The following is a 20,935-nucleotide window of genomic DNA, read 5'->3' as shown; positions in this document are numbered from 1 at the left end:
GCCCTGGCCTGGCCACCACAGGATTCGGCCCTGGTTTCAAATAAGTGGTTTATTTGCACATATAAAACAAGTCCATGGCAAGGTGGTGAGGGTGCTCCAAGCTCGCCTGTAGTGGAAAGGGCCCATGGGATTAGAAACCTCACCGATCTCTGTCCCCACCACCAACCCCCAGTCTAAGATATCCAGGGATCCAGGCAGAAGGTCCCATTTTTGCCAGTTAAAATCCACTCAGTCAAGAATGAGACAACCTGAGGAAAATGTCTACACATAGAGGTGACAGAGGGCCACTCCCACCGTAGTGACATCCCACCTTGGGAAACTGTCCCCTGCAGATCTCCAGGAATGACCTTCTGTCCTCCCTAGGGTTGGATCCCACTCTTGACACAAGATAAAACCTTAGAACCTGGCACCATCCCCGGCCCCCCCGACCTCAGACTTTCAAAGCCAGCTAATGTCACCCAGCCCATTCCTGCCCAGACACCAGGAGAAATTAATCCCCCAGCTCCCATGTGACGGGAGCCTGCACCAGGAGCCAGGCTAGGGTCACAGCCTTGTCCCCTCCATATACCCCTCTCTGGTTGTCCACTGGGGCTTGTAGGTGGAGAGGTGAGTCACCAGCGATGCGCCCAGCCAGACGCTGAAGTGTCTTTTGGGGTTTACCCAGAGGGTGGTGCCGTTGGAGGAGAAGGGGCTAGCAGCCAGTTCCTTGAAGAGGCGCCTGGTGAAGCCGTGGTACATGGTGTTTCCCCCACAGGGTATCACGTGGGCCATGAGCATCTGGCGGCTGGAGTCTTCACAGGACGTGACGGAATCCAGGATGGCCTGGGAGATGCCAGGCATGGGCAGGTCAAATACCTGCGGGCTGAAGAGCAGCTCGGGGGCCACGTGCTGCATGGGGGTGAGCTCCACCTTGGTGCCGTCCGGGAGCCAGCAGGCATTGCCCTTGTCGATGCTGAGGGGCAGGCTATGGCAGAGGTCCAGGGAGTCGGCCAGGTCCTGCGGCACGTAGCACTGGCTCATCTCAATCTTGTTCACAGTCTCCATCTGGGCCAGGCTGTACCCATCACTCTTGTCTTTAAATAAGCTCTGGCGGAGGTAGGTGGTGATGTCCTGGCCGCCCAGCTCCAGCACCTTCCCGCTCGAGCGCAGCGGCCGGCCCAGCTGGAAGGGCTGCACGCGGGTCAGGCCAAAGCCACAGTCCACCACCATGCCACTCAGGAGCCCCGAGGCGTACAGGGACATCTCGAGCTGGTCGGCCAGGAGCAGGGACGGCACATCCAGAAACTCAAACATAATCTGAGGAGGGAAAAGGACACTCGGGTCGGCGTGTTTCCCCAGAACCGAGGGCTCGGGTCCCCATCTGTTTCTTCCAAGATGGAGCTGCGTGCTCAGCTCTCAAAGCTGAAATGGCGCAGACCCGTGTTCTCTGGGGACTCTCGGACTGTCCCCAGGATGCTGGGAACAGGGGCCCTGGTATTCCTGCTGTGGGAATAGGGCAGGGGCTCTAGAGGATCAGAATCAGGAGCTGAAGCCGGGCGTGATGGTTCACACCTGTAATCCAGTACTTTTGGGAGGCTGAGACAGGAAGATCACGGGTTTAAGGCCAGCCTCAGCAACTTAGTGAGACCCTGTTTCAAAGGAAAAAATAAAAACAGAGCTGGGGGTGTGGCTTGGAAGTAGAATGTCCCTGGATTCAAGTCTCAGTGCTACAAAAAAGGAAAAGGAAAGGGAAGAAAGGGAGGAAGAGAGGAAGGGAAGGAGGGAGGGAGAAAAAGGAGTCCTGCATGGTGGCATTTGCCTATAATCCCAGTACTTGGGAGGCTGAGATAGGAGGATCACAATTCAAGACCAGCCTCAGCAATGTAATGAGACTCTCATCAACCTAGGGAGACTCTGCTTCAAAATAAACACACAAAAAAAGGGCTGAGGGTGTAGCTCGGAGGTAGAATGTCCCTGAGTTCGATCCACAGAGAGGGAAGGAGAGAGGTAGAGAAGGAGGAAGGAAGGAAGAACAGACAAACCTGAATTTTCTCTCGGGAAAAACTCGTTGGCGTATGGCCCTCTGGGAGGCCATGTTAGTGGACTGTGGGGAGACGCAGTGAGTGGCAGAAATAACCGCGCTGGGACGCCCAGCCACGCAGCAGTGCGGGGCAGGAAGGGACGTGGCCAGCCTCCAATCTGCAGCCTCAGCTGCCTCTTCAGCAGCAGGAAGAAGAGATTGGAAGAGAAGAAAGGGGTACACAGTTCTCCTGGCCCCATAAAGCAGAGAGGGAGAGACACGAAAACGTACTCACTGCCTGGCAGGAGAAGCGTATTCCTTTTTTTAATAAAAACGTCGCAGTTGGTAAGACAGCACTTAATTCTGATACTTGGGATTTAGCCAAGTCCCTAGGCTGGTCTTATTTTTTTTTTATTTCTTTATCTGCCCACTGCTCCCTGGATTTCTGCAGAGTCTCCTCCCTCCCTGGATCTCCAGGTGTGCCCCAAGGTCCTGACCCGACAGGTGTGGAGAGGCTGCGGCCCCTGTCCCAGCTCCTGGCCTCGGGCCCTTTCTCCCAGAGGGAGGCTTCCTCTGCTCCTATTCCATGATACTCTCTCCTGCCCCACCCAGAGCCCAAACAGCGGCCAAAGTTCTCCTTCAGATAGGACTCCCCAGCAATGCCCCAGGAGCTTCCGGACCTGGAGGGCTGGGGTTGGGGGCGCCTCTGGCAAAGGTTCAGAGCTGCCACATTCTGCAAATATGTTTACAGGTTGTCCAGCTGAGTCTGAATTTTAAATAAACAGCAAATATTTGAGTATATGACTGCCCCCTGCACTAACTGGGACATACTTATACTAAGAAATTATTTGTTGTTGATCTAAAACTCAGATCTAGCCTGGACACAGTGGCACACATCTGTAATCCCAGCTGCTCAGGGAACTAAGGCAGGAGGGTTGCAGGCTGGAGGTCAATCTAGGCAACTTAGTGAGACCCTGTCTCGAATTTTTAAAAAATAGCTCAGTGGTAGAGTGCCCCTGAGTTCAATCATTCTAGGAATAGGAAAGAAAGAAAGAAAGAAAGAAAGAAAGAAAGAAAGAAAGAAAGAAAGAAAGAAAGAAAGAAAGGGAAGGAAAAAATTTCAAATGTAAACAGGCTCCATGCATATCATCCAGCAAACCTGTAGTAGTAAACATCTTACATTTTATGGGCCAGGCAGTCTCTGTCATAACTATTCAACTCTACTGTCATGCTGGGAAAGAAGCCATAGACACGATATAATGAGCAGATATGGCTGTGTTCCAATAAAACTTTATTTACAAAAACAAGTGGTGGGCCAGACTTGGCTCAGTGGCCCTAGCTGATCAAACCTTGATTCAGAGTAAACTCCAGGATCCCTACACCCAGCAGGCCTTTGAAGTCAGCCCCACCCCTCACCCTCCAACTTGCCTCTCCCATTTCACTGGCTCCAGGGTGGGTCACTGGCTGAAATCGCCTGCTCCAAGAAGCCCTTCTGAGCACCCTCTACCTCCCTACCAGCCAGCCATCACCCCTTCTCATTTTTAGAATGATCATTATATGGAATTCTTATTTATTTATTTATTTATTTATTTATTTTGCAGCACTGGGGATGGAACCCAGGGGCATTCTGCCTCCAAGCTATACTCTCAGCCCTATTTTTTATTCTTTATTTTGAAATAGGGTCTCACTGAGTTGCAAAGGGCCTCACTAAGTAGCTGAGGCTATCTGTGAACCGTGATCCTCCTGTCTCAGCCTCCCAAATGCTGGGATTACAAGTGTGTATGCCACCACACCCGGCTTGGAATTCTTTTTTGTTAAATTCTCCAAGGCCAAGTCTTCCCGGAATACAAGCTCTGGGAGGGCCAGGACGCAGTCTGTGGGCCTTTATGGCGCCCATTCACAGACTGTTGGTGTCTCCACTGTCTCCAGGAGCCTATCACTGTGTCGGATACACACCAGGTCCTCGGGGAACAACTAAAACATTATCAGAAAAGCAACCATCTCAAAATCAGGGCCTGATCACATCCTCAAAGTCCTGCAGATGCCACCCCCCGAGGGCCTCACCTCCAGGATCTTCTTTCGGTCCCCAGGCTCCCAGAAGGGGGACTCGGTGATCAGCACGGGACAGTCCTCGAATTCTTGCCCCTTCCTGTGTTTCTGAATGACAAATGACCAGAGCAACTCCACGCCCTCCCAGTTGACGATGCGGCTGCGCTGGACGGGGTAGCTGAAGTTGTCAGAGTGTTTCCGGTTGATGCCCACAATCAGCCGTCTCCGGGCATGGCTGGGGCCAGGGTTCTCCTTGCACGGCAGGTAGCTCACTATGCTTGGGGTGAGCACTGCGGGCTCCTGGTGGCCAGACAGGCCGGTCTTCATGTAACAGGAGCCATGGTCAATGATGATGGTTCTCTCGGCCATGGAGGAAGGAGAGGTGGGAGAGGTCTTGATGTGTGTCCCTCAGAACCGCCTGTGGAGAGAAGGGATGTAGGCAAACCCATCAGAGGCCACCCTGGGCTGCTTCTCAGCCTCCACCCCACAGACAAACCTCAAGTCTCCCTACGGCTTTCTGGCTTTCTCTTCTAAGCCTTTATACAACCCACATCCTGTGCCTGGAACATTCTCCCCATTTCAGACCCCTACTCACCCCACTAGGACCACCTAATGGTCCTTGTCTGTCCTGCCAACCCCAGCCTACCCACCAAGCCACTCCAAGTGCACTTGGTACTCATGTCTATCACACCAGGTGTGCACGACTGCTCCACAGGAGTAGAGGCTAGCCCAGATTCATCTTTGCAGATTCAGCCACAAGTGTGTCACACAGGAAATACTTGATAGATGCTGACCACCTGAGTAGAGGTCACTGGGACTATTGGAGCTACCAGTTCCAACAGTAATGATGTCATAGCATCCACGGCAGAGGCAGTACCAGTAAGGATGGTGATGAAGGGGATGATGACATAGTAACCAGGGCATAGCAACCATGGGGATGATGTCATAGCAACCATGGCAGGGGCAGTGCCAGGGAGTATGGCGATGATGGGGATGATGACATAGCAACCAGGGCATAGCAACCATGGGGATGATGTCATAGCAACCATAGCAGGGGCAGTGCCAGGGAGTATGGGGATGATGACATAGCAACCAGGGCATAGCAACCATGGGGATGATGTCATAGCAACCATGGCAGGGGCAGTGCCAGGGAGTATGGTGATGATGGGGATGATGACATAGCAACCAGGGCATAGCAACCAAGGTGATGATGTCATAGCAACCACAGCAGAAGCAGGGGCAGTACCAGTAAGGACAGTGATGATGGGAATGATGACATAGCAACCAAGGTGATGATGTCATAGCAACCACAGCAGGGGGGTAGGGACAGTACCAAGGAGGTGCATGGTCACACAGACCCATGGCACAGATCAGAGTATAGAAATACATCCATGTGAAAAGAGTCAACTGAACTTTGACAGGAGCCATAAGTTGGAGAAAGGGCAGTTTTCACAACCAATGGCAGGAAACAAATAGACATCATATGTTTTTAAAAAGTGCTTATATATCATAGCTCATAAAAAGTGAACTCAAAACTGATCATAGCCCTATACATAAAACTTAAAACTATAAAACTTACCAAAGAAAACATAGGAAAGAAATCATTGTGACTTTGGGGAAGGCAAAGTTTGCTCAGAGAGAACACTGAAAACCTGATCCATAAGTAAAAAGTGTGGTATGTGGCCGGACGTGGTGGCGCATGCTTATAATCCCAGTACTTGAGAGTCTGAGACAGGAGGATCGCACAGGTTCAAAGCCAGCGTCAGCTAATGAGTGAGGCTCTCAGCAACTTAGTTAGACCCTATTTCCAAATAAAATAAAATAGGTCTGGGAGTATAGCCCAGAGGGAGAAAGCCCCTGGGCTCCATCTCCACCAACAACAGCAACAAAAATGTGGTATGTATACACGATGGCGTTTTACCCAGCCATGAACAAGCACAAATTATGCCATTTGCAGAAAAATGGGTGAAACTGGAGGACACCATGCTAAATGAGGAAAGCCAGACTCAAAACAAAAAGAAAAAAATCAAGGGTCACATATTTTCTCTCATAATGGAAGATAGAGAAGAAACGGGGGCCTCATGAAAAGTCCAGAGGGGACCAGAGTGGTGGGAGAGGCTGGGGGAGGGGCGGAGGGAAAGAGGAGGGACGGGGAGGGGACAGACTAGATAATGTTACGTGCGGACCTGAATGCATCTCTAGGAATCTATCTTGTACTGCTAAAACACACCAATAAAAAATCTTTAAAAATTTAAGAACCTTTTCTCTTTAAAAGACACCGTTAAGAGGATGAAAAGACATCCTGTTTTATACAAAGAGGGGAGGAATATTTTTAAATCATATACCTGAAAAATAACTTGATCCAAAAATATAAAGAAAGCTTGAAACCCAAAAAGGAGAGAAAACGGCCCAATTCTTTTAAGTGGGTAAAAGATTTGAACTCTCGCCATCACCAAAGACTATATCCAGATGGCAAGCAAGCACGGGGAGGGGTTCAACCTTATTCATCATAAGCTAAAGGCCAATTAAAATCACAAGGAAGCCAGGCAAAGAGAGAAGGGTCACAGGTTCAAGGACAGCCTCGGCAATTTAGCAAGATCCTGTTTCAAGTAAAAAAAATAAAATAGGACTGAGGTGTAACTCAGGGGTAGAATGCCCCTGGGTACTATCCCTAGTGCCCAAAAAATTACATCAAGATATTACTATACTTCAATCAGCATAACTTAAGTCAATGCCTGGCCATTCCAAGTGTTGGCAAGGAAGGGGGGATTGACACCTTCGATTGCTATGGGTGGGTATAGAAAATGGTATGGCCTTTTTGAAAACAGTGTAGCAGTTCCTTAACAAGTTAAGCAGATACCTAGCCGGTGTGGTGGCTCATGCCCATAATCCCAGTACTTGGGAGGCGGAGACAGGAGGATTGCAGGTTCAAGTTTTTAGTGTTCCCAGGTTCAGTAACTTAGTGAGACCCCGTATCAAAATAAAAACTAAAAATAGGGTTGGGGGTATAGTTCAGAGGTAACTGGGTTACCCCTGGGTTCAATCCCCAGTTCCACAAAACCAAGCAAACAAAACATATGCCTGTTGTGCGACTTAGCACTTCTCCTCCTAGTTATATACCCAAGGAAATGAGAATGTGAAAACCTGTAAGTATAGTAGATTTATTCATAATCGCCCCAAACTAGAGACAACCCAAATAGCCTTCAGGTAGGAAATTGAGAAACCAACTTTTGTTCGGTGGAATACTACTCAGCAATAAAAAGGAAGAGCCAGCCGATAACACACGTACCGTGAACACATCTCAGACACAGTAAGCACAGTGGAAGAACCAGACGCAGGTGGTGCCTACTGCACCATTCCGCTCACATGGCATCCCGGGAGAAAGAAGACTGCAAGGACCAAAAACAGATCAGTGGCTGCCACCCAGAGGTGGCGAGAGGGGCTGAGCACAGGGACTGTGGCCGGCTGGGAGCAACGAGAAGCCGTGCTATTTGTGGACTGTGGACCAGGGCATAAACTGCACGTGTTTATCAAACTCGCACAACTGTGCCATCCTTAGAATGAGTTTTTCTCTGAGTAAATTTTGTCTAAGGGAAACCCCGGTGGGCATGGGGACACCCCACGAAAGCTTCAGGGAATCAATTTGTAGAATACAAATCGTCACCAAGACATGCACAGCCCAGCCTAGACACGGGCATATCCTGCAGAAGAGGCCCCCGGGGAGGCAGTTCTGCCTGAAGGCTGCATTCGGGATGTCACCTGCGAGCTCTCTGCTCCGCCCCCATCTCTGGGCAGCCGCTACATTTGCCCATCATAATCCGGCATGACAGCCGCTGTCAGGCCCTGGCCGGCGGCTCTCTGCTGTCACCACCCTTGGAGAGAAGATGATCCTTCCCTGCCTTTAATAAGCTCTGACATCAGACCAGGGAGGGCCAGAAGGAGGGGAGAGGCGGGTCTCCCCCTTCCTGCTGGTCCTCACCCTGAATCCACCAGCCACCGTGGTGGAGAATGTGACATTCCAGAAACTGGGCTTTCCCCTGCAGAGAGAGACCAGAGATGGGTAAACGCCTCCTGGGCCCTGGCGTGAGGAATCAGAGGAGACGCTGCAGGGCTTTCTCCACTGAGCTCCTCACTCGAGACGTTCAGCGGGGGTGGGGTGGGGTGGGAGCCTCTGGGCTGGTGGCCCAACTGACCTGGCCTGGGAGGGTTGGGGGGAGGCAGGGCCATCCGCCCCTGGGATGCCAACCCCAGGAATGACATGTGGATGGATCCAGGGAGCCAGCCGCAGATAGAGACATGGTCCACACCTTCAGACGCGTTTTTACTATGAATCCCTGCCTGGTGCCTACTAGGTACCAAAGACCTTTCTTTCCTAGGCTGGCTCGATGCCTCCCCACCTGGAGTTTACAGTCTACTACGAAAGGCACGGAATCAATCACAGTGTGCCAAGACGATTATCACAGCGGGGGAAAGTGAAGGGTAAGACCAGGGTGAGGCTCAGAGGCCTGGGCTTGTCCTCAACGGGGCAGTTGGAAGAGGCCTCTCTACAGGGTGATGTCTGAGCGGAGAGCAAAGATGACATGCGGATGCCTGGAAGAGCATTCTACACCACGGAACAGCAACTGCAAAAGCCTCGAGGAAGAAAGGGCTGGATGTGTTCTAGGAACAGTCAGGAGGCTAGCACAGCAAGGGGAGGGTGTTGGGGGGCCTTGCGGGGCCCCGGATGGTGCTTGCAGATGTGGGAGCCACTTGGCACGAGCAGAAGCATGGCACGAGCTGGCTGCAGGTGTGACAGAATCATGTGGGTTGGTAGAAGGAACAGACTCCAGGAGGAAAAGCAAAAATGGAGGTGATGGCCGTGGTGGTAGTGGTGACAGTGCAGGGGTGATAGGTGATCGGGCTCTGGGTACACAGCCGCCCTCCATCCCCGTGGGCTCTGCACCCACCAATCTGCTCAGCAGGGCTCAAAGTATTTGGTTAAAAAAAAAATTGCATCCAGGGGCTGGGGGTGTAGCTCAGTGGTAGAGCACTTGCTTAGCATGTGTGAGGCCCTGGGTTTGATCCCAGCAACACACACACACACACACACACACACTCACACACACACATACTCACACTCACACACACTCACACACTCACACACACTCACACACACTCACATACATACTCACACACTCACTCACACACACTCACACACACTCACTCACACACTCCCATACTCACACACATACTCATACTCACTCACACACTCACACACTCATACACACTCTCACACACTCACTCACACACACATACTCACACACACTCACTCACACACACGTATCTGCACTGCACATGCGTAGACTATTTTCCTTGCAATCATTCTCAAGAAATAGTGTTATAGTCATTTACATGTCATTTGCATGTGTCGGGCATTATAGATCTAGACATGTCAGAGGATGCAGGAGGAGATGTGTAGTTTATACGCAGATACTCAACTATTTTCTATAAGAGGTATGGGCATTCAGGTGTGGTGTCCAAGGGGATCCTGGAACCATTCCCCTGTAGATAATGAGGGGTGAGTGGATTCACAAAAGGCCAACATGTGGTACTGGGCGTGCTGTACACGCCTGTCGTCCCGGTACTTGGAGGACGAGGCAGGAGGATCACATGTTTGAGGCCAGCCTCAGCCACCTAGCAAGACACTCAGAAACCTAATGAGACCCTGTTTCAAGACATAAACTAAGAAGAATTAGTTCAGAGGTAGAATGCTCCTGGGTTCAATGAAGAAGGAAAGGAGGAAGGAAAAGAGGGAGGAAGGAAAAGAGGGAGGAAGGAAAGGAGGGAGGGAGGGAAGAAGGAAGGAAGGAAGGAAGGAAAGAAGGAAGGAAGGAAGAAAAAACAGGGGGAAAATAAAGGAGGATACTAAGATTTTTAGCCCCCAAAGCCAGAAGAACAAAATGGCCACTTACCGAGGCAGTGGAGAGGTGGGGAACAGGCTGGGGTAGGGAGGAAATCAGGGATTTTATTTTGGACAGGGTAAGTTTGAGGTGTCTGCTAGATTTGTGTGGAGATGTCTGAACCAGAGAATCGCTCACTGCATGGACTGAAGGGGAAGGTCCAGGGAAGGAAGGGATCACAAAGGGCTTTCGGGTGGGTAAAGACGGAGCCCGGGCACTCTGAGGTCTGGGCCAGGCCTGGAGACCCAGCCAGTCGAGAGCAGGAGGAGGCAGGGAGGTCGGAGGCAAGCCGGAGAGCTCCCTAAAGGCCAAGGCGAGAACGTTATCAAGAAGGGAGGAGTCATGTTAGTGAGAAACGCTCACTGGACTTAGTAAGACGCACTGGATTTAGCAACAGAACGCCATGGGTGGCCTCAGGGGTGGTGAGGGTGAAGGCTGAGGAGACAGACTCAGGAAAGCCTGGGGTGCTGGGAGGGGCCCCCCAGACTGGCCCAGGTCCACCAGACATCATAGAGAGATATCATGGAAGTGTTCAAAACTAGAGGTCGCGGCCACCGACACAGCGCACATTTTTCTAACCCCAGATCAGGAAAATAAAATGACCAGAAGAACACAGTTCAGATGGAGGAAGCCACTTAGAGGCCCTCTTTCCTATGAAATAAGACTTTTAAAAGAAAACTGAGGGATTGGGCGTCTGGGAAAAGAGGAGAATCAAGGTTTGAGCAGCGCCCTGTGTGGGGTAAGGTTTCGATTTTTTTTTTCCTTCCTGTTTTCTCTGCAAGCAGTGACCTGGGGAAGTTTTTTGGCTGAGCCCCGAGAGGAGCTGACTGGTTTTGGAGACAGAGAAAAGCCAACTGTCGGGCCCCAAGACCAAGGAAAGGGCCCATGTGATCTAAGAGTATAAAGGGAAGGGAATCGAGCCAGAGACAAGATTCCCTCGGTTCTGGGTATAAAATGACAGGGGTCCCAGCCTCACCTGTACAGGTGTGGACAGATCCAGGGCAGCAGAGAAGGGCCTTTGTGCTGAAGGGACACTGGGAACCCCCAATGTGCGCGCGCGCACACACACACACACACACACACACACACACACACACCAGGCAAGGTAGACTCAAGCCTAGCCAGCCTCTCTAGAAGATTCTAAGAGAACACAGTCTCACAATGTAACACAGGCCGAGGACCCCTTATCCAAAATGCTTGGGGCCAGAAGTGTTCCAGATTTCCAATTTTTTTTTAATTTTTCAGTATCTGCATATGCATAATGAGACATCTTGGGAATAGAATCCAAGTCTAAATACGACATTTATCTCTGTTTCAGATACACTTGATAGAGATAGCCTGAAGTTAATTTCACAAAATAGTTTTTGATAATTTTACGCCTGGAACAAAAGTTTCAAACTATGGGATTTTTCCACTCATGATGGCAGTGCTCAGAAAGTTTTAGATTTCAGAGCATTTTGGATTTGGGATTTTAAGAGTAGGGATGCTCACTAGGTACCCAAAATGTCCAGAATACAAACCAAAATCGCTCAGTATGCAAATGAAAAAAAAATGTGACAATCCCAAGATGCCAGTCCTGAGGTGCTGGCGTTACCAAGGCACCGAAACATCTATTATAACAACGTCCACGGTGTTGAGGTCATTGTGCTCGAAACAAATGGAAAGATGGTTGTTTTCAGAAAAGAATGGAAACTACAAAATAACCAGTAAGAAATATGAGAACATACATATATATGGTCTTGGAAAATTTTTTTAATTGTGTTCAATAGCATGATAGAATAGGGAAATGTTCTCCTATGAATAGAAAGTATCCAATCTGCAAAACATAGAGAAAAAAATTAATAAAGCTCAAAGGATCTAAAGGACTGATAAAAATTAATGAAACTCAGAGACCTGTGCGAAAATATAAAGATCTAACTTTCTTGTTGTTAAAGTTCCAGAATAAGAGGGGAACTCTTGACTCCGTGAAAATGTTGAAGACATAATGGCCACGTTTCCCAAATTTGGTCAAAAGGCATAAATCTATAAATTCAGAAAGCTTAGCACATCCAAAGAGGATAAGTCCAAAGAAAATCATGCACAGGCACTTCATAACTCAAACTGCTAAATGCCAAAGATTCTTTTTAAATCTTGAAAAAATATAGAGAAAAATAAGATATCACATATAGGGGAGAAGAGTTGGAATGAGTGCAGGTTTTTTGTTAGAGAAAAACAGAGGCTAAAGCCCAACATCTTTAAGGAATGGAAAAAAAGAGAGCTGTCAATCCAGAATTCCATACCCAGAAAATATCTTTCAGAAATTAAGACTTTTTTTTTTTTTTTTTTTTGCGGTACTGAGGATGGAACCCAGGGGCATTCTACTTCCAAGTTACACCCCCAGCTCTTTGTGTGTGTGTGGGTGGGGGGGGGTATTGGGAGTGGAACCCAGGGGCTTTTCTACCTCCGGCTACACTCCCAGACCTATTTTATTTGGAAACAGGGTCTCTCTAAGGTGCTGAGAGCCTCACTCAGTAGCTGAGGCTGGCTTCGAACCTGTGTGATCCTCCTGTCTCAGCCTCCCAAGGGCTGGGATTACAAACATGCGCCATCATGCCCGACCTTACTTTTTTATTCTTTATTTTGAAACAGGGTCTCACTGCATTGCAAGGGGCCTCACTAAGTCGCTGAGGCTGTCCTCAAACCACAATCCTCCCATCTCAGCCTCTCAAATGCTGGGATTACAAGTGTGGGCCGCCACGCTCAGCTAAGACATTCCTAAATGGAAAATAATAAGAACTCAGAAAATCCACCACTATCAGAACTGCTTTGAAAGAAATGTTAACAAAAACTCCTTAGCTATAAAAGAAATATTATCAGAACCTGGTACTTTAGGAATGTACAAAGAGCAACAGAAATTATAAAATATCTTAGAAATTATAAAAGGATAATTTTCTCCTCTTAAAGTATGTATGGCCATTAAAAGCAATATATATTTATATTATATATATATATATATATATATATATATATATATATATATATATATATATCAACGCCTGATGGAGATTTCAGTATATGTATATTTGGTGTATACAACTGTGAAAAAGGGGGCTACTTGCCTGTAAGGCTTCTGTACATTAAAGTGCAAATTTTAACTCTATAATTAGTCTTTTAGAGGTCAATAATGTATATTGTAACCTGATAAAAATAGAACCCATAGCCAACCATGTTAGTGTATGTTTGTAATTCCAGAGAATCGGGAGACTGGGGCAGAAGGATCACAAGTTCCAGGTCAACCTTGGCAACTTAGTCCCTATCTCAAAATAAAACTTTTCTTTAAAAAAAGGGGGGGGGCTGGGGATGTAGCTCAGTGGTCAAACACCCCTGGGTTGAGCCCCTGGTATTGAAAACAACAAGTAGCCAAGTAGCCGGGCGTGGTGGCACACGCTTGTAATTCCCCGCGCTTGGGAGGCGAAGACAGGAGGATCGTGCAGGTTCGAAGCCAGCCATGCTGGCTTAAGAGACCCTGTTTCTAAAAAATATATATATAATAGGTCTGGGAGTCTAGCCTGAAGGTAGAAGAGTTTCCAGGAACCTCAGTACCAAGAAAGAAAGAAAGAAAGAAAGAAAGAAAGAAAGAAAGAAAGAAAGAAAGAAAGAAAGAAAGAAAGAAAGAAAGAAAGAAAGAAAGAAAGAGAAGGGAGGGAAGGAGGGAGGGAGGGAAGGAGGGAGGGAGGGAAGGAAGGAAAGAGAATATACAAACATAAAGCCAAAAATCTAATAAATTGAAAGGGAATACTAAAAATTGCTCAAATAATCCAAACCATGAAAGAAAAGATGGAACACAGAAAACAAATTTAAAAGCAGAGACAAGAATGGTAGACCTATATCCGACCATAACAATAATTACAACTAAATGTCTCCAAACACTCCACTTGAAAGCCAGAGATTGTCTGATTATAAAACCGAACCCAACTATAAGACCTAACTGTAGACTGTCTACAAAAAAGCCCACATTAAATAAAATGCTGGAGACCAGTTAAAAGTAAAAAGATAAAAAAGACACTGTGTGTCAGTCTGTGTCATGCTTCTGTACCAGAATATCAGAGATTGGGTAATTTATAAAGAAAACAAAGTCATTGGGCTCATGGTTCTGGAGCCTGGGAAGTCCAAGACTGAGGGGCCCCATATGGAGAGGACACTTTTTTTTTTTTTTGAGGTAGGTACTGGGGACGGAACCCAGGGGCATTCTATCTCCAAGCCATACCCCAACCCTATTTTTTTCTTCTTTATTTTGAAACAGGGTCTTACTGAGTTGCAGAGAGCCTCACTAAGTAGCTGAGGCTGGCCACAAACCTCTATCCTCCGGTCTTGGCCTCCGAATGCTGGAATGACAAGCGTGAGCCACCACGCCCAGTTGGAGAGGACATTCTTACTGCATCATCCCAAGAGGAAGAGAATACCCAAGAATGGGGCAAAGGGGCCCAAAGCATGCTTTTGTCAGAAACGCATTCCCGTGATAACCGCTTCACTCTCGTGATGCCAGCGTGGACCATACATGAGGGCAGAGCCCTCCTGCACTGCTCTCAACTTAAAGGTCCCACTCCTCAACACTCTCTACTGAGGATTAAGTTCCCAACACAGGAACCTGAGGAGCATATTCAAACCATAGCATATAAAAACTAATCAAAAGAAACTTGGCATTGTTACTCAATAGCAGACATAGCAGACCTCAGTAAAGGAATATTACAGCAACAGAAAATATTCCATAATCATAAAAGGGTCAAATTACCAAGAGGACATAAGAGTTCTCAGCCTGTATGCATCTAACAACAGGCATTCAAAACACAGAAAGAATTAACTTACAGAAGTGCAGAGAAATTAAAATCCACCATTCAACTCTGAGACGTCTACTCTCTTTTAGCAATTGGTAAAACAAGTACGCAAAGACATTTGTTCTGAAATTTCAGATCTTTGCTAATTTTCTAACCGATATTTATAGAATACTTCATCCGACAGCAGCAGAATACACATTGTTTTCAAGAACAATGAAACAGACTCACAAAGATAGACCACATTATAAACCGCAAACTATAACCAATTTAGAAGAACTAAAATTGCATGATGTCCTTTGACCTTACAGGAATCAGATCAGAAATCAAAGGCAGTGATATCTGAGAGAACCTTGAATATTTGGAAGTTTCAATGATGTCCAAATAACTCATCAAGGAAAAATTTTAAAATATTTTTAAATAAATGAAAAAATACATTATTAAAAATGTATAGAATGCAACATTTGGTGCTGCACAATTATGGAATAACAGTAGCCGGGTTATGGAATCAGCCTCGGTGCCCATCAACAGTTGTATGGATAAAGAAAATACTGTACATATACTCCATGGAGTGTTATTCAGCAATAAAAAACGAAATCATGCGATTTGTAGGAAAATGGATAGAACTGGAGATCATACTATTCAGCGAAATAAGCCAGGCACAGAAAGGCAAGTGTCATGTTTCCCCTTGTATGTGGAATGAGGGGGAGAGAGACATGAAAGTAGCCGAGGAAAGATCAGAGAAGAGGAAGGGGATCCGAAGAAGGGGAAAGGGAAGGAAGAGTGGTGGCCAGAGGAGTTTCGTCAAAGTATGTTATTTGCATGTACAAATATATCACAATGAGAGCCACCACTCTACATAACTAAAATACCTCTATGTATTCTATACCTATGTCAGATACACACGTGCATGCAAAAAAAGAAAAAAGAGTGTGAGATGCAGCTAAAGCTGTACTCAGAGTGCATTCATAGCATTAGGAAGGTCCTTCCCAGATGTGGCCCCTCAGACTTCTATTAGACAAAGAAGTTGTTTAGACAAAGACTCTGGTTTCTCTTCCATGAGAGAGAGAGAGAGAGAGAGAGAGAGAGAGAGAGAGAGAGAGAGAGAGAGAAAGAGAAATGGATACAGGAGTGAAGACTACAGACATGAAAAGAGAGGACTCTTATGAACAACATTTTGCCTTTGTATTCACTTGGCAACTTAGGTAAAATTAACTTTTTAGTAAAAATCTCCAGCAAGACAACTCCAGGCCCAAATGTTGTCACTGGAAAATTCTGTCGAACATATAAGGAAGAATTAATAGCGCTGTGCACAATCTCCTCCAGAAACCGGAAGAGGAAGCAGCGTATTCCAACTCATTATCTGGAACCAGAAGCTATTACCAAAAAAAGTAAAAGAAAACTACGAACAAAACTTTGTCATAAAGATAGATATTAAAATTCTTTAATAAGTTTCAGCAAATCTAGTAATGCATAAAAAGGAGAATACACAATGATTGGGGGAAGGGGCTTAGTCCAGGTATGCAAGGTTGGCTCAACAATTTAATTCAATATAATTCAACCTACTAACAGACTGAAGAAGAAAAACTACATGACCATCTCAATAAATGCAAAAATCAGTGTATGTTTATAATAAAAACTTTCAACAACTAGGAATAAAAGTGAATTTCCTTAACCTATTACATAGTACAAAAAAAAAAAAACCCTACAGCTAACATGTAATGGTGGGAAATAGAACGCTTTCTCCCTAAGAGCGGGAACAAGAGAGGGATGTGAACCCTCGCCACCCACATTCGGCATTGAACTGTATCTCCTAACAAGTGCAATAAGGCAAAAAAAGAAATGACATAAAATTGGAAAGGAAAAATAAAAAGTCTTTATTGCAGAAGGTATAATCGTCTATGTAGAGAATTTCAAAGAATCTACATAAAAGATCCTAGAACAAATAAGTGTGTTTGTACATGTCACAGGATACAAATTTAATTTTTTTTTTGTACTAGAGATGGAACCCAGGGCATTCTACCTCCAAGATACACCCTCATCCCTATTTTTTTATTACTTTTTTTGTGTGTGGTACTGGAGTGGAACCCAGAGGCTTTCTACCTCCGGGCTATACTCCCAGACCTATTTTATATTTTATTTGGAAACAGGGTCTCACTAAGTTGCTGAGGCTGGCTTCGAACCTGTGTGATCCTCCTGTCTCAGCCTCCCAAGTGCGGGGATTACAAGCGTACACCACCATGCTCAGTTCAAGCTTAATATTTTAAAAACAATTACATTTTATACACTAGCAAAAAAAACAGCTAGCACACGATTTTTTTGGTGGTACTGGGGATGGAACTCAGGGGCTTTTCTACCTCTGGGCTACACTCCCAGACCTATTTTATACTTTACTTGGAAACAGGGTCTCACTAAGTCGCTGAGAGCCTCACTAAGTAGCTGAGGCTGGCTTCGAACCAGTGCGATCCTCCTGTCTCAGCCTCCCAAGCGCGGGGATGACAAATGTGTGTCACCACACCTGGCAGTACACAATATTTTAAAATGTCATTTCCAAAACCAGAAAATTAGTCCAGTATGTAATCTGACAGAACATATTATAAAATATAATAAAAACTATACAATGATGATAAAAGAAATCTGAAGAACCTAATTAAAGATACGCTGTGTTCCTGGATTAGAAGATTTGATAACATTAAATGTCCTTTCTCCCTAAAGTGATTCATAGATGCAATCACTATCAAAATCCTAGCAGGATTAGTTTTGAATTTTAACATGCTGATTTTGAAATTCATATACAAGGGCAAGGAAATTAGAATAGCCACAACAATTTTGAAAAAGAACAAAGTGGGTAGTCTTATACTGCCCAGGATAAATCTACAGTGATCGAGATGGCGAGATGCTGATGAAGGGACGGGCCCATAGATTAGAGGAAAAGCCTGAAGTCCAGCAACAGTCACACAAAGGCAGTCAACTGACTGATAAAGACAAAGGACAACCAGGGGCTGACGAGTCGACAGTCTTTTCAACAAATGGTGCTAGCAAATTGGACCTGTATGCAAAAGAATAAGCGTATCCTTGACCTCACCTCCTCTACAAAAGAAAAATCACTCAGAATGAATTGTGCAAATTTTAAACATAAAAAAGGAAAATGTAAAACTTTTAGAAGAAAACATAAGAAAAAAATCTTTGTGGCCTTAGAGCTAAGAATATCTAAGTATTCTTAGATACCATGCTGAAAGCACAATCCATAAAAGAAAAACATACTAGGTTTCATCAATTTTTTAAACTTTTGCTTTTTGAAAGAGCCTACTAAGAGAATAAAAATAAAAGACAAAATATTTTCAAATGTTGTAGCTGATGAAGGACTTGTATCCTGAATATATAAAGAACTATCAAAAATCAACTAGGGACTTCCAGGAAGATAGCGACGGAGGAAAGCGGGGCTTACAAGCCCCACTAACAACCAATCTCTATTACCACAAAATCAGTGCCTTTCATAGCCAGAAAACACCATCAGCAGAGAAACAAAAAATGTAATTACAAGGGACAGAGAAAAAGAGGGCTGGAAAAACGAGGCACCAGAAAGAAACCAGACCGCAGTGCTGCAGCCGGAGCCGCGGCGCAGAACGGCGCGGGCACCATCTTTTCTTGCAGCACCAGGCTCCAGAGAGGAAGGGAACTCATAACGGAGCTCAGAGCCACAGAGGAGATACGCCGGCCTCACGCCCTAGGACGTGGCAGCAGCGTCTTACTGCCAGTGGCAGCGGCGAACTCACCGGATGGCACCAGACCAACGCACTCAACAGCCCACCAGGCTCCAGAGAGGAGCAGCGGATAGCGAGCCGAGGTGAGCCGCTGCGGATCAGCCGGGAGGAATTTGGCAGATTTCTCAGCGCAGGGAGCATCTAAAGCTCCCAGGGGCTGGGCTCAGCACACCTTGCAGGGACTCAGAGTGGAGTTCAAAAACAGAGAAGAAATACACCAGCCTCACAGCCAAGGGTGTGGCAGCGGTGCCATATTGCCACCGGTGGCAGCAGCAGCGAATTCACCAAGTCCACTACAGCTCCATCTGCGCACTCAAAAACAGTGAGTCAAATTGTGGGCCCTAGAGGAGAAATCCCAGTACTGCACTACCAGGGACTTGACCCAGTGGGGGAGTGGTGGTGGCAGAGATATTACACCATAGGAGAACTCCCAACCTGGCACCCCTCATGGTCTAAAGTAGCCTTGATTGACTCCCTGGGTCTGAGACTCTGCGATACAACCCAGTAAAGGAGTAGGGGGACCGAGATACCACAGACTCGAGATCCAGAGCACCTTAGGTGAAGTCGTAGTGACCCAGGGAAGAACCCAGAGAAGGCACAAACTTCCGAAATCATGGGAAAGAGGAATAACAATGGAGCAATGAATGCCCACAACCCCACAACATCAGAACCCGATAAAACAGAAATTCAGAGATTTCTAGAAGATCAAATCAGGAAAATAACTGTAGAAATAATAGAGGTGTTTCGAAAAGAATTCAGAGAGAGTCAAAAAGAGATAAAGGATGCAATTAATGAAGTAAAGGCCTCAATTCAAAGTACAAACAACCAACTAGACCACATGGAGAATAGAATCTTGATCTTAGAAGAAGATCATTCAAAAAATGAACGCATAGTTTCTAATTTAGAAAAAAAATCCGACAGCAGGAATCTGACATTGAAGAAATATGGGCCCATTTTAAGAGAGCTAACCTATGAATAATTGGAATAGAGGAGGGAAAAGAAGGTGAAACCAAAGGGATAAGTAATATCTTCAAAGAAATAATAGCAGAAAATTTTCCAAACATAGAGCAAGAGGTCAATACACAGGTCCAGGAAACTTATAGAACTCCCTTTATACAGGATCAGAGAAGAGGATCCCCACGCCACATAATTGTCAAAATGACCAATGTGGAAGCCAAGCAGAGTATCTTAAAGGCAACAAAAACAAAGGGCCAAGTGACATTCAGAGGCAAACCAATTAGAATCACTCCAGACTTCCCAAACCAAGTCATGAGAGCCAGAAGGGCTTGGAGTAACATATTCCAAACTCTGAAAGAAAACAACTTCCAGCCAAAAATTTCCTACCCAGCAAAACTTTCTATCAAATTAGATGGAGAAATAAGAAGCTTCCACGACAAACAGAAACTGAAGGAATTTATGTCTTCAAAACGAGCGCTAGAGAAAATACTCAAAGAGATTAACTACAAAGAAGAAATAGGTAACACACACCAGAACCAGAGAAACAAGATTTTACATCCAACAGACAACTAAGATTGGTTATCTGTGGAGATTCATTATTCATGTTAGTCTTTTACCTATCTCTAAATTGTATTGTTTGCTTTTATTGTTGCTAATTTTTAGGATTTCTAGTTGAAATATTAATATACCTTCAGATATAGCATTTAGAAATATTTTATCCCATTCTATCAGTAACTTTTAACTCTGTTTACATTGTCTTTGGATATACATTTTTTTATTTTTTAGGGAGTTTATTTACCCTTTTGTTGCCTGTGCCATTGAAATCATATCCAAGAAATCACTGCCAATTTCAATGTTGTGAGGTTTTATGACCCAGATTTTCTTCTAAAAGTTTATAGTCTTAAGATTTATATTTAGGTCTTTTATCTATTTTGAGTTAATATTTGTATATGTGTTAGGTAAGGGTCCAATTTTATCCTTTTTCATGTAATTATTATTTTTCAACAGTATTTAGTTAAAAGATTAGTATTTCCTCCACCAAATGTTCGTGGGAACCTTGTCAAAAATAACTTGACAATATATGGAAGAATTTATCTCTAGGCTTTTATTTAACTCCAATGGTTTATATATCTGCCTTTAGAACAGTACTACACTGTTTCAATTATTGTAGCTTTATATGGTTTGAAATCAGAAAATATACATCTTCTAGCTTTGTTCTTTTTCGAGATCGTTTTGGGTATCTAGAGTCCATATTCCATATCAGGATAGATTTTTTCTGGAAAATGAATAAATAAATGTATGATAGTTTCACCTAAAAAAAAGAAAGAAATATTCTCTGGTAAGAAAGAAAGCAAAAAGAAATATTGAAATGTTATCTTTAAGTCATCAAAAGCTTGGTATCAGACAAATGAAACT

General features: G+C 45.4%; 1 protein-coding gene across 1 annotated transcript; it reads right to left on the bottom strand.

Moving 5' to 3' along the window:
• Positions 1 to 543: 543 nt before the first annotated feature.
• Positions 544 to 4,417, bottom strand: ACTL8 (actin like 8; the record flags this gene model as incomplete). Its single annotated transcript, XM_080691328.1, has 2 exons — positions 544 to 1,296; positions 4,064 to 4,417. 2 exons carry the CDS (start codon positions 4,415 to 4,417, stop codon positions 544 to 546), a joined length of 1,107 nt encoding a protein of 368 aa, XP_080547454.1.
• Positions 4,418 to 20,935: the final 16,518 nt, after the last annotated feature.

Source organism: Muscardinus avellanarius (assembly GCF_963383645.1).
Source record: "Muscardinus avellanarius genome assembly, chromosome: 3".
NCBI lineage: Eukaryota > Metazoa > Chordata > Mammalia > Rodentia > Gliridae > Muscardinus > Muscardinus avellanarius.
Note: the sequence above shows the minus strand (reverse complement) of the source record. Positions and strands in the feature narration are given on the sequence as shown.